The sequence below is a fragment of the Cupressus sempervirens genome, chromosome 3, assembly GCF_028749045.1.
Source record: "Cupressus sempervirens isolate cs-2001-9-10 chromosome 3, ASM2874904v1, whole genome shotgun sequence".
Taxonomy (NCBI): Eukaryota; Viridiplantae; Streptophyta; class Pinopsida; order Cupressales; family Cupressaceae; genus Cupressus; species Cupressus sempervirens.
The window spans coordinates 976,688,719-976,706,005 of record NC_143120.1 but is presented as its reverse complement, the minus strand read 5'-3'; the positions used below and the strand labels follow the sequence as shown (position 1 = coordinate 976,706,005).

General features: G+C 35.6%; 1 protein-coding gene across 1 annotated transcript in view; it reads right to left on the bottom strand.

Moving 5' to 3' along the window:
* The window catches only part of LOC149570019 (uncharacterized), a 114,229-nt gene that overhangs the window by 54,545 nt on the left and 42,397 nt on the right, over positions 1-17,287 (bottom strand). The window contains exons 6-12 of the mRNA XM_089822680.1: positions 9,151-10,152; positions 8,722-8,782; positions 8,549-8,611; positions 8,273-8,336; positions 8,044-8,137; positions 7,856-7,939; positions 7,669-7,758 (exon numbers count right to left, since the gene is read on the bottom strand). Of these exons, the coding sequence (XP_089678806.1) occupies positions 7,669-7,758; positions 7,856-7,939; positions 8,044-8,137; positions 8,273-8,336; positions 8,549-8,611; positions 8,722-8,782; positions 9,151-10,152 (1,458 nt within the window). The remainder of the gene's footprint in view (positions 1-7,668; positions 7,759-7,855; positions 7,940-8,043; positions 8,138-8,272; positions 8,337-8,548; positions 8,612-8,721; positions 8,783-9,150; positions 10,153-17,287) is intronic.

Here is a 17,287-nt window from a genome sequence, read left to right as displayed (position 1 = left end):
GCCACATAATCTAAAGTCCTTCCAAACAATATAAAGTCCTTGCTGTGTCAAACAATAACACTTGTGCATTAATTGTCTTGATCCGACAATGTTTCCATAGGTTGTACCAATATAATGTGTGAATAGATGGAGGACAAACCCACTATTGAGAGTGAATAGAAATTACTAGTAATTTCATAGATATCATTTCAAGAAGCCTACGTAGAAGATTGATGTTATTCACCAGCTATCCCGAAAAAAAATTGTTTGAATGGGAAATGTGTAATCTTGCTACAAATGGAGTGATTGATGTTTGAGGATATCAAGGAAAGCTCAAAGCATAGCTAGAAACCTAAACAAATTAGCACCTTACTTCCTATTTGATAGGAAGGGTATTAAATATCACTTCTGACTCCTGCAGTGCAGAAATCTGGATAAGGTGGCGGTAAATGTATCTTGATACACCAAACACGAAGAAGAAGAGCTTCCATTCATCTCGATTCTTGAATATACAGTCTCCCACAAATTATGGATAATTGTGATCAAGATTGGCCAATGTACGATGGTGAATAGAAATGATGTGTCATATCATCATTATTCTTAAGAAGTGCTAAGACTTAATAGAGTTAAATTATCAAAACATCTTTGGGAAGTGATCGATAATATCCCGTCTCCTTGTCTGCCTCTTTATTCTATCACATGATGTCTTCAGGAAGGCCCATAGTTATATATATAACAAACATATTTACTCCCATCTCCTAGCATCATAATATTCGTCTTATAACTTGGAATTTCTATATACTTCTGGTAGACACCCTCTGTGATATAAATCACATATTTGTCCAAGCTATTGTTCGGAGCCGCACTGATGGCATCATTAATTTTCGTATAATTACCACTGCCATCGTGCGCCACAGTCACCACACTGTCAGCCAAAACCGTGTTATCATCTTGCAAAAGTCTTCTTCTATCCAAGGCGAGCAATCATGACGGGAATTCCTTATGATTTCCATGATGACCACCTTCTGACAACAAACGCCGATTGTGGTGTCTTCTCACAACGGAGATATTCTTCACCAAAGCAAGAGAATAGCTGAGAAGCCACGACACATTGCGCAAATTTCTACTGAAAACTATTTGTCGACCTCCACTTGCCTCCTGAAAGCTTTCCAAACACGTGGCTTGATTGGTGAGAGCTGTACTCAGCCAAATCTCGACATCAAATGCCTGCCTCCACGCAAAAAATTTATGTTTGAATTGCTGACATTCAACAAAGATTTCTCCAAATCACTCAATGTCAGACCAAACAGCTGAATGCAGTCTTCAAGGGCGCCCAATTTCTGTGGGGTGACTGCCAACCAACTCAGTCAAGAAATAAGATGAAAAACTCTTCGGGCTTCCACAATGGTGATCTTCAAAGCAATTCTTCCAAGATCTTTGGAGCCTCCCTGCCATGACCCTGCAGATGACGTCAAGGCAAACATGCAAAATTTCGGCTCCAACATCACATTGTATGCAGATTGAAGAGCATTATGAGGCGCCACTCCATCGCCATTGATTTGGATAAACATTAAACACACCACAGAAAACGTAAGCATCACTTTTGAACAAGCCATCATGATCCTCTCTCTCAGTTTATAACTCATGAATTCACAAGAAATATAACCAGGGTAGAACGGTTTTACAGAAGATTATGGGAAATCGTAGCACCGTCATGTGTTTAATCGCCCACGATCAACTTGGCACTGCTCTCAATCAATAAATGACTCAGCTTTGGAAGTAAAGAAAGCTCAATTCCACTTACTACGTTTGTTGGACATTCCAATCAAACAAACAGATTTGATATGTAATTAGCATTCTTTGTATTATACAAAATAATTTCCAATTCAAACACGTACTAATATCTCCATTCCATATTATAAATATATTCAATTTGGTAGACACCAATACACACATTATCTTCTCATTTCTCTGTCTCCTACCGCAATAAGGTTGCATTTGAAATTGTGATAATTTTTGCTCACAATTCTGAAAAGGGTGATTCGCACATTTCCAAATGTATGGAGCAACTCCACCACTCGAACCTCTACGCGGGTGGATCGCCATGATGGCAGATATCAAATGTGGAACAACAAGTTCTATATGCACGTCAACAAGGAATCCTTATTAAAAAAAATTAAAATTAAAATTTTTTTAAAAATTTTAAAAACCTCCACTCTCATGGTATATGATTATTGTAATGGGAAACTCTAATACCAAATCCTTGATATGAGGTCTTAGTTGTAACACTGCTCTAATACCATGTTAAAGATATTATCCATTAATCTGTTCTATAACTTGTAATAGCACTTCTGGAATTTTATGTATTTTCCAAGTTACTATGTGAATGAATATATATGTAAAATAAAGAGGCATGTCTCTTGAAGAGACATGTCTCTTTAACATATTAACTTACATTAGTTATAGTTCTAAATAAGTAATATACCCTCAATATATTATAGTTGTTATATATATATATCACTCTTAATATAAGTTAATTATTCCATATATAATATTTGTCATATATTTATTAAGATAATATCTTATACTTTCTATAATAGTCAACTACTTGTCTGTAGTCCGTCTTTCAGTCTAGATAGGAATGTTTCCTATCTCGTCTCTTTTGTCTTCAGTCCAGATAGGAATGTTTCCTATCCTGTCTCTAGTTTTGTTTCTAATTCCATCTTCAGTCTACATTGTTTCTTTTAGAAACAACGTCCTTGTAATTCTTTATCAGGAACACATTTGTTCCTCTGTTAATCAATAAATCATCCGGAAATCCGTTAATCTGCCAACTCTTCTTGAATCTTGTAACATGGTATCAGAGTTATTACTTAAATTTTTTCGAAAAAAATTATAATTTCTTCGTGAAATTATTTGTTTAAATTTTTTCAAAATTATTTCTTTTGAATTTCTCTAAAACCTGCTTAGGGTTTTCGGCTTAGAGAAATTCTCGAACTCGGGTCTGCCTGTGTTTGTTCAGCACACTCTAGCCCCATTCGTCCATGCACATCGATCCTTGAAGAAAAATCTGCCATTTTTTATCAAGAAATCTGAAGTTTTTTCAAGCTTTTTTCAGCTAGGGCCGTTTTTTTCGAAACCCTAATTTTTGGGGTCGAAAAAATATTTTGTTTGCAGATTTTTGGTGGGTTTTTCGAGAACTCAACTGGGTTGTCATCGGTTTTTTTGGGTGCCTCGATTTTTGTGCCTCGATTTTCGAGCCAGTGGATCCAAAAAACGACAGCAAATTCCTTTTGAGTTTTTCGAGCTCTCTTCTGGGTCATTCTCTAATTCTTCTGGGTCTTTCGTATTTTTGCCTCGAAGAACGTGCCTTCACAGATTTTCACAATTTTTCATTGCAAAACGTGCCATGGCATCTCTGACAAATATTCTGCTCGAACATAATTCCAAATTCAATGGTCGCAATTACGGAATCTGGAAGCAGCACATCATCGCAATCTTCGAATATCAAAACACCGATCAACTTGTTCTGGGTGTTACGCAGCATCCGACTTCTCTGGGTCCTGATCAAGGCGAAGCTGCATTTTTCGCCTTCTGAATTTGTTTCTGTTTTTTTGGGTTTGTTGATTTTCTCCTCAAAAATCATTTCAAGTTGTCTGTAATACGCAAGGTTGCGTGAGATTCTGGGTTTGTTGATTTTCTCCTCAAAAATCATTTCATGTTGTCTGTAATACGCAAGGTTGCGTGACATTCTAGGTTTTACCGTTTTTTCCACAAAAACGAAGTTTTGTAATCTATTTTGAGTCATAGCACTCTTCTGGCAAAGCTTCTTGGTTTCAGCATTCTGTAGATCTAGGGAGGGTCTCAATTATCACAGAATGTTCCGACATCCGTATGTTGACCATTAAGGGAGGGTATTAAGATAATATCTTATACTTTCTATAATAGTCAACTACTTGTCTGTAGTCCGTCTTTCAGTCTAGATAGGAATGTTTCCTATCCCATCTCTTTTGTCTTCAGTCCAGATAGGAATGTTTCCTATCCTGTCTCTAGTTTTGTTTCTAATTCCGTCTTCAGTCTACATTGTTTCTTTTAGAAACAACGTCCTTGTAATTCTTTATAAGGAACACATTTGTTCCTCTGTTAATCAATGAATCATCCGGAAATCCGTTAATCTGCCAACTCTTCTTGAATCTTGTAACAATATTATATATCTCATATATATAATATAATTTATCCGACAAAATTAAAACATTAACAAATTCATTTCCATGCATTTGGGGTTGGTTTTTCTTGTAAAAACGATTCATTTCTATGCATTGGAAGGCCACATTTTTGGCAAAAACGTCCATTTACAGCTTAATCGTTTCAACTTCAAGGACACGATTTTGAGTTTGGATGTGTATATATACAAAAGAAGGCACGTTTTTATCACTTTTCAATCAAAAATGTTTCATGTTTTTCCAAAGAAAGGGCAGATTTTCCCCAAAAACGTCCAAATGCATGAATTCTTTGAAAATGTTTTGCATATTGGAGTTGGAGATCACATTTTTGGGCATTTGCATACAAAAACACCACATACAAAACCATCATTTGCAAGTGTTGAAAAGATCAACGGTGTGGTTGGAAATTTGAATTTGGCGGAAAGTCAATCATTCAAAGTTATCAATCTTCCACATTTGGCTCTTTGATCTCCAACTAAGTTGAAATTTTGAAGTCTTTACTATTTTGTTGCATATTTTGGCTTATCATTGTACACTTGTTCAAAGATATTGCATGTATTTTGCAAATTTCCTTTAAATAAGATGAAAGCTTCTATTTTTAAAATGCTTGAAATTTTCCCAAACCCAAATTCGAAATTGAGAGCAATTTGATATTTTGTCATGTTTTGAGTCAAAAACCAAAGGTATGTTTTTGTTTTGTGCATAGTTTTGTTTGTTGCTTACTTGCTTGTTTTGGCTTCCTTTTTGGAAGAAAGTTGAATAATCCTACCGAAATATGCAAGAGCATATCACCCCTTTTCACTTTCCACCTTTCCATGCAAATACATCACATCTTTGCATATTTCACGAACACATGTCAAAGCATATTATGTTTGTTTCCCAATATATGCAATAACATTCCAAGAGCAATTACATCTAAATACATCCACCATCCGCATTTACTTGTAATTCCATCCTTCAAACCCAATTACATGCAATTACATCCTTTGAACCTAATTACATGTTAACATCAAGTAATAACTACATGTACATCACTTTACATTTAATTACATCTGCAAAACCCGATTTTGGTAAAGGTCACTATTTTAAACAGCAAAGTCGTCATTTGCATACATCCATATGCATCCCAACTTGCATTCTTGGTCATACCCACAAAAGCCCATTTTTGCTCACATATGCTTTCCAGTTCATTTTCAGCCATCATATATGTTCCATAAGTATCTAATCCATACTTCAAACACTCATCCCTCATGGATATCCAATCTCATTGGAAGAAGTTTTCATCTTCATGTTGTGGCGCACTCTTCACAATATGTCACAACTTCTTCAAAAAACAGAGACATCCCGTCAAGAAGACATGCTTTGACTCTTAGGAAGCAATTATTCATTTGATCTCCATTTTCCCAATAGTTGTCCGAGAACCTGAGTTCGTATAGGAATGCACCAAGTACTTTGCTTCAAAAAAAAAAAGTTAAAGGTGTTGATGGAAAGTTCTTTCGAGTTTACATCCAAACACCATCGAGAAGGTTTTCATAGTGTCAAAGACTCCAAAATGTGTCAATCTACAAAGGAGAATTCATGACAAAGTACAAAGCTTTTTCTAATAGTCTTCAGGATAGATTCATTCAGAATCAACAATTTCAAAGGTTTCTTCAAGTATTTTCCAGCTTTTAAGATGCAAACGATGGATTTCATGAAATACAATTGCAAGTAACTCAAACGCATGTAATGCAATCGCAGGTAATCCAAGAAGTCTTCTCACCTAGTTTGACTAGGTCAAGGTGGTTGAGTTCCTCCTGCCTTTTTCTCCTTTTTCTCAGTCCTTTTTCCTATATAAGTAGTGCCCCCCTCATTGTAAAAATCATATTTTGTTGTATGCAAGAAAGCTCTAACAAATTTGTGCAAGCATAACTTTGATTGTGTAGTACCAATTTGGGAGAAAAGTGAATAAAAGAAGCAATTGGATTCGAAGCTTTGACTAGAAGCAAATCTAATAGAGCAAATTAGAAGCTTTGACTGTCGTTTGTGCCTATTGTCTTTGATTCATGTTATTATTGTGTGTTCAATAATAGAGCATAGTGAGCTAAGAAGCAATCGGAACCAAAGCTTTGGCTGGGAGATATTGTGGTGATGCATAGACTAGAAGCTTTAACAGTAGCTTGTATTGCCATCTCAAATTCATGAAAAATAGTTATAATTCCCCTACTTATGGAAATCTTTGCACTCTAATGTAGAGGTTTTTCTTATAAATTAGACTAACATGACTTAGACCCAAACCGGTACGCTTTCAATCAGCCTTTGAATTGGTGTCGGTTTATCGGTATCACCATTTCCAACTATTAGATAGAAGTTTAGTTTAGAGATCTTGCCCATTGTTTGCTCCACGGTTAAGTGGATTCTTTCCTGAAAGAAAAGAGGAAAGTATATTGGTAACACCCCTTACAAAATCTCTCAACTTCTTACTTACCTTGAGTTGATCCAAGGAACGGTGAGAAGCGGGAGCCTTTCATTTAACGTAAGAGAGACTTGGTCTCATACGTTGTCCCTGGTCTAACTATTTTGCAACTGGATTTGAACAAATTATCTGTTGCAAAATATCCACCCAACACATAGCTTACTTCTAAGAACAATATCAAAATCTTTCTTGAAGTGCGTACAACAACAATAGGCTTCCCCTTTTTCATTCCATACTTTACAATGATAATTTTCCATCATTGCACTCTCTTACCTTATCTATCTACTCACTTGTTGACTCTACAATCAACCACACTCCCAAACATATTTGCAAATAAGGAATTGATCGTGATGGTCCATTAGTTGGAAGAATTGTTTGCGTACCCTCTCCTGCACTAAGGTATTGTTAGACAGATCATCCAATGTCACCAAAAGCCATGTCAAATGATGTTGTTTGATAAGAAATCTTTATTTTACATGGTTATTCATACTTTATGCATATAAATATATATTTTTCAACTAGTTCAATGTTTGTGCATGTATTCATTATTTTTTTCCAACTCTCGATATTCTTTTACACCCCCACTTGTTATTAAAGCCTAATGAGCCTACAAGTCTTATTGACCTACTTTGGTCATTTGGGATCACTCATATGATTTTCTTTCTTTCTACCTAAGCTGATCTAAAGAATCAGATAACTCCAGCCATTTATTGCACTTGTGGATAGACGTTTCCACAAACATGCAAAAGTAAATATCATTTCTCATTATGATATGCCAAATTTTTTTGAGTATCTTCAATTTCTAATAATATTATTGCTTTTTTTTTTCCATATGTTGTTTTTTGATTGCATAAATTATGTATAAAATTTAGAAGGGCCCAAAACAGTGAAAAATAAAATTAAACTCAATTTTTTATACGTGGTCCAGCTAATTAACATTATATCCTTCCTTTGATGAAGAATCACAAATTTATTAAAACTTGAAGACAAAGGGGGAAGAATTCCACTTACTAATGCTAAGTTGAAATCGATGAGATAACCCCTGTTCATATTTCTAGAGAAGAGAAAGTTTCCTGGTTTAACATCCCTATGAATAACTCCCTGACATGTTTAGAAAATGTATTCAAGTTACTAACCATTGTGAAAGTTAATAATTCAGGGAGCTTTCTATCATGTTGAAATACAATAATGGCCACACCTGCTTGTGCAAAGTAGCAAGTGCTTTGAACATACAAAATCCATACCATTGAAGCTCCAAAATAGTTATTTCTCTTCTAAGAACCTGTATTAAAACCCAATCAAGTCATTTGTTCAACCGAAGGAAATAAAACTATAAAGTTTGACCATATTCAAATAAACTATATGCGAGGGGAAATAAAATATCACCTCTAGCTTATCATGAACCACATATTCAAGAATAAGGCAGTCCTGTCCATTATTTTCTACTACATCTTCAAGCTTTATAATAAAATTGCTGCCACTGTAATAAAAAATAATTACAAAACTCAAATTTTATTTCCATTGTATTACACCAGGAAAAGCCAAATCTGTGTCTTAATAATAATGGCAAAGAAAGTATGACAAGAAAATTAAGATACAATAAACTTAGCTGTACCCAAATCTCTGTAGCATTACAATTTCATTTTTCACACTTGTTTTGGGGGTTTTCTCCAGAGGACCTGAAGAAGAAAAATATTGCTCTAAATCACAGAAGGCAGACACTTATTCATGGAAATCTGAACCAAACATGACTATAATCGACAGAAAAATTTCAAAAAAAGTCATAACTTCCAAAATTTGCAAATATTCTTAGTCATTTTAACCATTAAAATATAGTATGCATATTCCAGGAAGTCATGCCAGCAACATAATAAAAGAAAGATCCACCTACATTTTATTGCAAAAAATTTTAAATCTTGCTTCCTTCGAGCCTTGTAAACTGTGCCATAACCACCTGATCACAATTACACCAACCTGTGATGGTTGACTACAAAAAAAATATGTAAAAATTTTGAAAGAATATTTTTTAGAATATGGAATTTTTAAGGAAAATAATTCACTTGCCTGAACCTTCCTCTTCCTCTACAGTGAAAAGCTTGAAAATAGGAATATGTCTCAACTCTTTCTGTTTCCACATTAAAATATATAAAAATACAAATGAAATACTTTTACAATAGCAAATGAAATTGTTGATCAAAACTTTACATAGACAATTTTCTCCTGTGATCTAAATAAAGCAAGATCCTTAATTAACACATCACTAATTGAATTTGCCATGTCTTGAAAATATATTAGAATCATTACCAATTATAGTTTATGCATAACAAAAGCTATGAGTAAATAAAAGCGTCATGTTTCCATCTCACAGTAAGGTATACAACCAAAACCTTACAAAGATATAACCCATCCACTTGATTTTTTTTTAATGGTGCAACTACATAAGTAGGTCTTTAGTTTGAAACCTGGGTATAGAATCCACAAAATGGCAAATACCTGAGAGGAAATTGTATCTCCAGCAGTTACTCCCTTATCAAATGCTGAGTCCTTTCCACATCCTTTTGTTTTTTGTTTATAAGAAATGTTTTTATACTCTTGGCTAAGAAAAGCATTCGTCATTCCCATGCTCTTAGCATTACTAGTATCTGGCATTTTTGATGGAGAAGCCCTTGTCAAAGTGAAGGCTTCACTATGCATGATATTCTTATCAGTGTGGTTGGCAATGATGTCATAATTGCATCTTGTAATATTATTTTCTTCCGCAATTTCTTGAGCCAACTGAGTCTCTTTCTGACATGTTTTTTCATCAACCAAATTTATATCTCCTAAAGGTGAACATTGTTGCAAACAAATAAAATTATTTTCTTTGCCATTCAAATTGTGATTTGTGACATCAGGCTTGCCAATCTGACCATGAAAGTGATCTGGATCTTGTACTGGAAGAATAGAGAAGTCTGAAACATGTCGGTTTGGCTCCACAATTTTCTCTCTGTCATATCCTGCCGAACCATCTTCTTTGGCCTCACAAATTTCTGGGGATTTCCCATCTTCCATCAACAAAAAACTATTTTGTCCTGCTCCCTCAGATATGGAATTCAAAATCAAATCTAGTTTGATCCCAGCAGATTGCTTTCCATCAACAGTGCTATTTGTTTTCTGGAGGTTGAATGTGTCATTTTTATGATAAGTAGCATTTCCTGGGTTGAATTTATTTTCACAATCAGAAGCTTCCAGGTCATATCTGGAAAGAGGATGAATTTCTAGACAATTCTGCTCACATTCATTATGGACTATATAGCCGACCTTATTTGGCGATTTACATTTCAAAGCTACTTTCAGAGATTCATCGATGCTATTTTCTTTATCACCACCATCCTCCAGAATTGCACCACCCATTCTTTGAAAATGAATAACATTGTTTATGATGACCTTAGCATTTGAATTGTCAAGGAAGCAGTTGGGTTTTGAACCATTAAAGACGTCAAATCCAATTGCTACCTGCACATACAATCTAACTCCAATAAGAAAATAGCAACAATTTTCTCTAATAGCCACTGAAAAAATATATATGTCATTCTATTTAGTTCTTTGCTATTATGTACAGATTTATTTCAAGAGAAAATCATCCACAGCAAGTGCCACTTAAATTTATCATTTGAAACAACATGACATTTATAGTTACCATGTTTGAGGTACATTGAAGTTCATCGTTTGAAAAGGGATTGAAAAATTTGTGATAATTTTTGAGCATGTATGTAGAGTAAAAACTACAGTGTAAAAAAACATACTACTGATAAGATTTCTGTCAAATATTACACTGATCATTTTATCAGTTCACAATGTTCCAGCTTCAAATGTGGAACCCCTCCTCATTTGAATACAACCAAACTGTCTCAAAACGGGACATGTATTTCATTAATATAGAATCTCTGACTTTAAGAAAGAGCAAATGCTTGATCTTCCAAGTTCTTCTGAATATTCAATAACCAAAAATCATTATTCTATCTAGTTTTTCTCTGTTAATTACAGAGATAAAGTCTGCCAAGTTCCACTTGGTATTTGTTTGTCATCCCCTTTTCTATCTCGAAAGCCTCAAGACTCTTCTTTTTATGATTCATATTTGCAATCAGATTCGTGTATTCTATGCATAATGTTTAAAAAAGTATAGTGTTCGCATTACTCACAAGTCCAGAAAAGCATTAACTGCACTTGCTCATTGACAGAGTTGATGCGACCCAAACTGCAGACTTCTAACTACTCAAAGAATCTGTGAATTAGACTCCCTTGTATAGTTGAAACAGGGCACAGAAAGAAAAAACATGAACAAGGCACTTTGAAAAAACAGAAATTCAAGTAAGAATCTCATCATGATCAATTACCTCAACAAAATAAACTACTAGAGTGGCCAACGAATCTCTATGAAAGACAGTTGATTGTGTTGAGTTTTTTGCTTCAAATTATTTACAAACATTTTGACAATACCCATACCGAAAGCGAAGTTCATAATTACTAGGTGCAAAGATGGGGCCAAAGAGATTGTGTTAGATGCAGAATGCATGCTAATCTGTGGCAGTCTTGCACTTAATCAAAGGAACATGATTGACAATCTCCAAAAACTGATTTCGCAATTTCTAAATTCGAATGATGAATTCATTTACACACAAAAAGCAAGCAATAGATAATTGTGCGATTTTCTTGTATTGCTGATTTAGAGCAATCTCCTCTAAATTTGGATAAAAAACTATGACAATTTCAGACTTTAATATTCTAAATGTCATTGCTGATCTAGAGACAGAAGAAATATCATATTTCAGCCATTCTAGATTTGTACAACACCTTCAATATTGGTTTGGCTCTTCCGAAAAGAGTACAGCAACAAAGAAAATGAGACGATTGCTTTTTTGAGGATCCTCAAGTAGCACAACAGCTCACAAGTCAATGATTATGTTTTCTTTCTTAATCTCTATTCTTCTTTTCTCGGATGATGTGGTTCTTCTTGCTTCTTCTCCAGAGAGTTTACAAAGGCTTGTAGATGATTTGGCTTCCTTTTGTGTTCAGAGACAACTAGCGATTAACCTGGGTAAGACTTGGGTTATGATTTTTAATTGCCTAAAGGCTTCTCATCTTCATTTCTTTTTTCAGGGGCAGGAGATTGAGAGCAATTCCTCTTATGTGTATCCAGGAGTTAAGTTTTTTAGTCCTCGCTTTAGTATGAGACCGACGATTTAGTCTAGAGTTAGTAAGGGTATGGGTTCTATTGCTATGCTTGAGAAGCAGTGTTTCAGACACCATTTCTAGGACATCTCATCCAAGTTATCCCTCCTAGACTCCCTTGTTCGATCAACAGTTCTCTATGGCTCAGTGGTCTGGAGGCCTTCTCTCCTTAGTTATAACTGGGCCTCGATTGAGCGGGTTCAAACATTGCTTCTACGACACATCATTTGATGTCAGATTTACTCCTCACAGTATCATTCTTGTTGAGTTTGGTGCTCATCCCTTCAGTCTTCCGGCTATGTTTGATCTGATTTGGTTCCTTCATTGTATGCGTGGTTTTGCGGATTCAGTTGGTGAGCATGACAGATATTCCTACCGGGCATATTGTTCTTATGTTGCTATTGCACGTTCTGATACTAGCTCTCGTGCTCGTTGCTAGTATGCTCATTTAACTCCTGTCTAGAACTTAAATGTTGGTTGTTGGTATATTATAAGCCTCTTCTCTGTTGAGCTCGATTGGGATTGACAATGATCGTCTCCCTCCTTATCAGTTCTCTCTAAATGCCCTTGCTCATCTTCTCTCTTCTAGACAGGAGTTAAATGAGCATGTCAAACTTGACATTTACAGATAGTATATTATTACTACCTGGACTAAATGATGGCTTACGTTCGAGGCTGGCCTTATTGTTCGTCCTAGTTACCTTTCTTGAAGGTGGAGTCATGCTCTTCATATCTCTTTAGGGTCTTTTAAAGTTGGTTCTCACCATCTTTGTGTCCAAACAGACCATCACATTGATGATTGCCACTTGTTAAAATTGATGCCATGAAAAGTGTATTTTTCCTTTAAAATTGAAGAAATGGTTCATTTTCATGTTTTTGGTTTTTCCCCAAACTCTAAATTCGAAATTGCATATTGAAGTGCTTTGCTTGTTGACATGTTTGAGTCATTTGCCAAAGGTACGATTTTCTTTTGAAGTTTTTGTGTTTTGTGTGCTTGCTTTCTGGTTTTTTCCACTTTGCAGAAGTTACAAGTTCTTTCCCAAAGAACTTGTTCATGTTTCATTTCATGCAAAAGATTCATCACATTTTCACCTTCCATGTCACAACATTCCTCATCTCATTTGTCAAATGCAATTACATGTTTTACATCTCATTCATCATCAGCATATGCATGTAATCTCATCCACTTCCATTTTCACTCATCTCACTTTCCGTATCCACTCGCACGACATTGTTACATGAAAGTCTTACATGTAATTGCATCTCCAAAACTCGTTTTTGACTGTCACTTTTCGAAAAGTCAAAAAATGTCATATGCATGTTTTCCCTCGTATTTTGACTTCACCTTTTCACCAAAGACAACTATAAAGTTTATTTTACCTAAAGCTTTATTCCATGTTCACCTCTCCATATGCACTCACGCCTCCATGAGCAAATACATGTTTTCCTACTTTTCGTATCTTTCCATGTTTCGCATCTCATCTGTTATCCGTAGTTACATGTAAAGTTCATCCTCCATCCGCATTCGAATCTCATCTCACTTTCCATACCTTATTACATGTTGCACTTACATGGAATCCATTTTCCATGCAATGACGTTTTGAAAACCTAAGTCACGCTTTTTAAAATCAGCAATCTTCATTTGCATGCATTCCCATGCGTTTCACCTTCACCCATCCATTTCTTTTTGTTTCATTCCATCTTGCATTTTCCACCTTCATGACACTTTCATTCCACATTCCATTTCATCTCCATTCACAGCGTATGTATATGATTTCTCTTTGAGATCATTTCATCGGATCTACTAAATTTCAAATCGGTATTCGAACCTTTGATGCGGATCAAGAATCAACTTGTATGGCAATTCCCTCTTCTGATGTGTTTATGTTTTGGGACTTTTGCATTGCAATACAAGCACAAGAGATGCCCTCACCATCAAAATCCAATGGCAAGATGAAATATCAATTCGATAAAGAGTTGGCTCATGCAACTCCATCATTAATCGCATCTATTCTTGACAATGTACTGGACACAAAGATCGGTCATGTGGACATGGCTGAATTTCTATAGAGAGTAGAAACTCCTGTTGGCCACGAGATGAAGCGCATCAAGAGAAGTCACATTCACTTGGTATCTGCATTTCCCATGGCTGCCATGGAACCTGATTTTGTTCTTGGATGTGCAAGACGTTTCAGCCCAAAATCGAAAACGACCAAGGATGTTGATGGCAAAGTTATCATTAGTATAAATCCAGAGGTTATTGAACAAATCTTCAAAGTACCACAAAAGGCAAAGTGTGTAGATCTAACCAAAGAATCATCTTTGGAAAGCTAGAATGAGAAGAAAGGAGATTATCAAAAGTATGTTAATCAATACTGGTTAGATAAATAAAGAAACAACTTCTCTAAATGGCCAAAGACCATTTACAAGTCTAACTTCAAGCTAGTATACAAAGACCTTATCATTCTTCTGAGCAAAGTTTGCGGTCTTAAAGATTCCATTGATTTGGAGCCACAGATGTACAAATTCATCTTCCAAATCATAGAAAACAAAGAACACATCTTTTGGGGAGAGTTGATTAGCACTGTACTCTACCAACAGTTGCTCAACGTAGGGACTTCGGCGCCTTTTTACATGAACTCCTACCTTGTCTACATTGCTACTACCATGGGATCTTTGTTTGGTCTTTCAACTAAAGAAGATCATCTTTAGATTCTGGTTTGGTATTAATATGATTAGATTACTCTGGCTAATAGTTAATTTCATTACAAAAGAGTCCAAGATGCTTTCTTTAGGCATTTATGGTGCTTGTTCAATAGATAGTTATCCATCAAGAGGGTATCAGATGAAGCCTGAAAAAAGGTAAATCAATACGATTGTACCTTTATTTAGTTTCCAACTTTTACATATTCGAGAGTTGGGCACTTTAAAGGAAAGTCGTATACCCTACCTAGGTATGCTACTGATAGAATCATCCTGATAGAGTTAGCTAGACAAGTCATGGAAGTGTAGTGTGATCAGCATACTTTGTATAGACCTAGTTTCAATATCACATCTGCCAAACCTTTGGCAATTGGTAATTATGCAATCAATTCTGTGCATAAAGCAAAAAATATGGAAGCAAAATTGCAGTTAATTACTTTCGAGAAGTTTAAAGCCAGATTCGACTTTGATTATCGAGAAATGAATTCTCAAATCAAGAGGGCTTTCACACATGTTCATCGCATCGAGGAAGTTCGGATTGATATGAGAACTAAGCTGGATATAATGAAGATGGACTACTGCAGATTAAATTTGTAGCAGATAATCGATCTAAACATGCTAGAGATCCCTTTAGATTTCCAAATTGAAGATGACGCCAACATGCTTCATCCAAAATTTCATCAAGCTGGTTTCGATAAAAGGTGTCATTTTCCTATTCAATGGCAACAAAAAAAGAGTACATCTATCCTAGATAGATTTCAATCCATTATTGCCAACACCAACAAGTGGCTGGAAATTAAAGGCCTAAAAAGGGTTAATCCTAAATTGGGTTTAGATTGTGAAAGCTTTGGCCCTCCTAGAAGAAAGTCATAGCTAGAGATTGCAGGAGGAGCTTCTTCTTTTGATTTGAAGAAATTCCCTCAAATTCAAGTTAAAGGGCGGAAAAGGATCTAAATCATCTCAAATCTCTGAACCAGTTCAAGAATCAGAGGAGGAATTGGAGAGAGAATAAGATGAAGAAGATGAAGAGGAGGAAGGGTAAGTCATGATCATGTCTCCCCCAAGGCCTGCACAAACTCGTGCGCCATCTATGCATGAAGCACCTTTTATGGATGAGATAGATGATGATGGGGATTCATTTTCCACTGTCTTCACTTCTATTCTAGTTTCAAAAGTCAATACATTGGCTTTTCCTATTTCTTCAGCCGCTCCTCTCATTCTGGGGAATGAACAATATGAACACTTGGGAAGTGTGTTTGAGGATTTTCCAACTCTTACAAATGGTCAAGTTTCCCACCTTGATACATCTTTGATGGGTTTTGAGCTTTTTATGACAAAATCATCTCATCATGCTCCTATAAATGCTGCTGTGCAAACTGAATCTTGTTCAGTCATGACGAAGATACAATCTAGATCAATGCCAATGATCTCCACTGTACATGTTTCCACAGATGAAAGTTTCAGCTTGCCTGCATTGTTGAGCAAGATCACAACGAAGAAAAGAAAAGTGGTTGTACCTACAAAAAATCTCCTTGTAAAGAAAACTAAGTCCAAATCTTTGAAAGATAATATTGTTTCAAGGATCTTGGTTGATTCAAATAAAACCAAATTTGTAGAAGTTGTTAAGCCACTAGTGGATAAACCTGTTGAAGAATTTACTCATTCTTATTACAAGTTCACTAAGGTCGAAATTGGGAAACAATTACAGTTGAGTTGTTTGCAAGATGCTCAAGATGCATTGGCTAATGCATCAAAGAGCAATCATGAGCTTTGGGAAAAGAAAAATCAACTGAAACAGGAGGTCTCTCATCTGAATGAGGTCATCCAAAAACAATATTCTCAAAGTGTTGTTGTTATGTCTCAAACGTCTAAGGAGAGAAGGCTAGTTGAAGCTGCCAAGTCTTGGATACAGGAAATCATTTCTAAAGGAGTTCATGCTCAAGATGCATTAGCAAATGTATCAAAAAGTAATCATGAATTATGGGAGAAGAAAAATCAACTCAAACAAGAGGTTACTCGTCTGAATAAGGTCATTTGACAACAATCTTCTCAAAGTGTTGTTGTTATGTCTCAGACATCCAAGGAAAGAAAGTTGATTGAAGTCGCCAAGTCTTAGATAGGAGAAATCATCTCTGAAAAAATTCGAGCCACCAAGAAACATTTGCAATTCTTAGGCGTGTCAAAGAGATGAATGAAATGGAGCAAAACTTGATCTCTTCTTTGACTCAAGAAGCAGATGATTTGAAGGAAATCCTCAATGATTGGGATGAAATTGCAAAATTTGATCTAGATGCATTGGTCTCATGTGACATTCTTCCATCATGTGAAACGTTCTTCAGATTTCAAGGACTTATGTGCTACAAAGAAGAAACACTGAGGAAGTTGATTACAATGTTGCAGGCAGCCCTTGGAAATTGCCAAGCAGTAGAAACAGGTGTTACTTGTAATTTGGAACAAATGGGATGTTCTTAATGAAGGTGGTAATTTGATTGCGGTTGAAAGGAAAACTTCAGAATATACAATCAGAATCAATGCTTATTTAGATTTTGAAGAATTTGGTTCTCACAAGATGAACAAGTTTGTCTTATATAAATCCTCGACAAAGCACTTGTTAGATTCTCTAGCGACAAATTCCAAGGTTGTACAATCAGCATATGCAGATGCAATGAGGATAGAAACCATTTCGAAGACAATGGAGATAGTTGATCTTCCTACA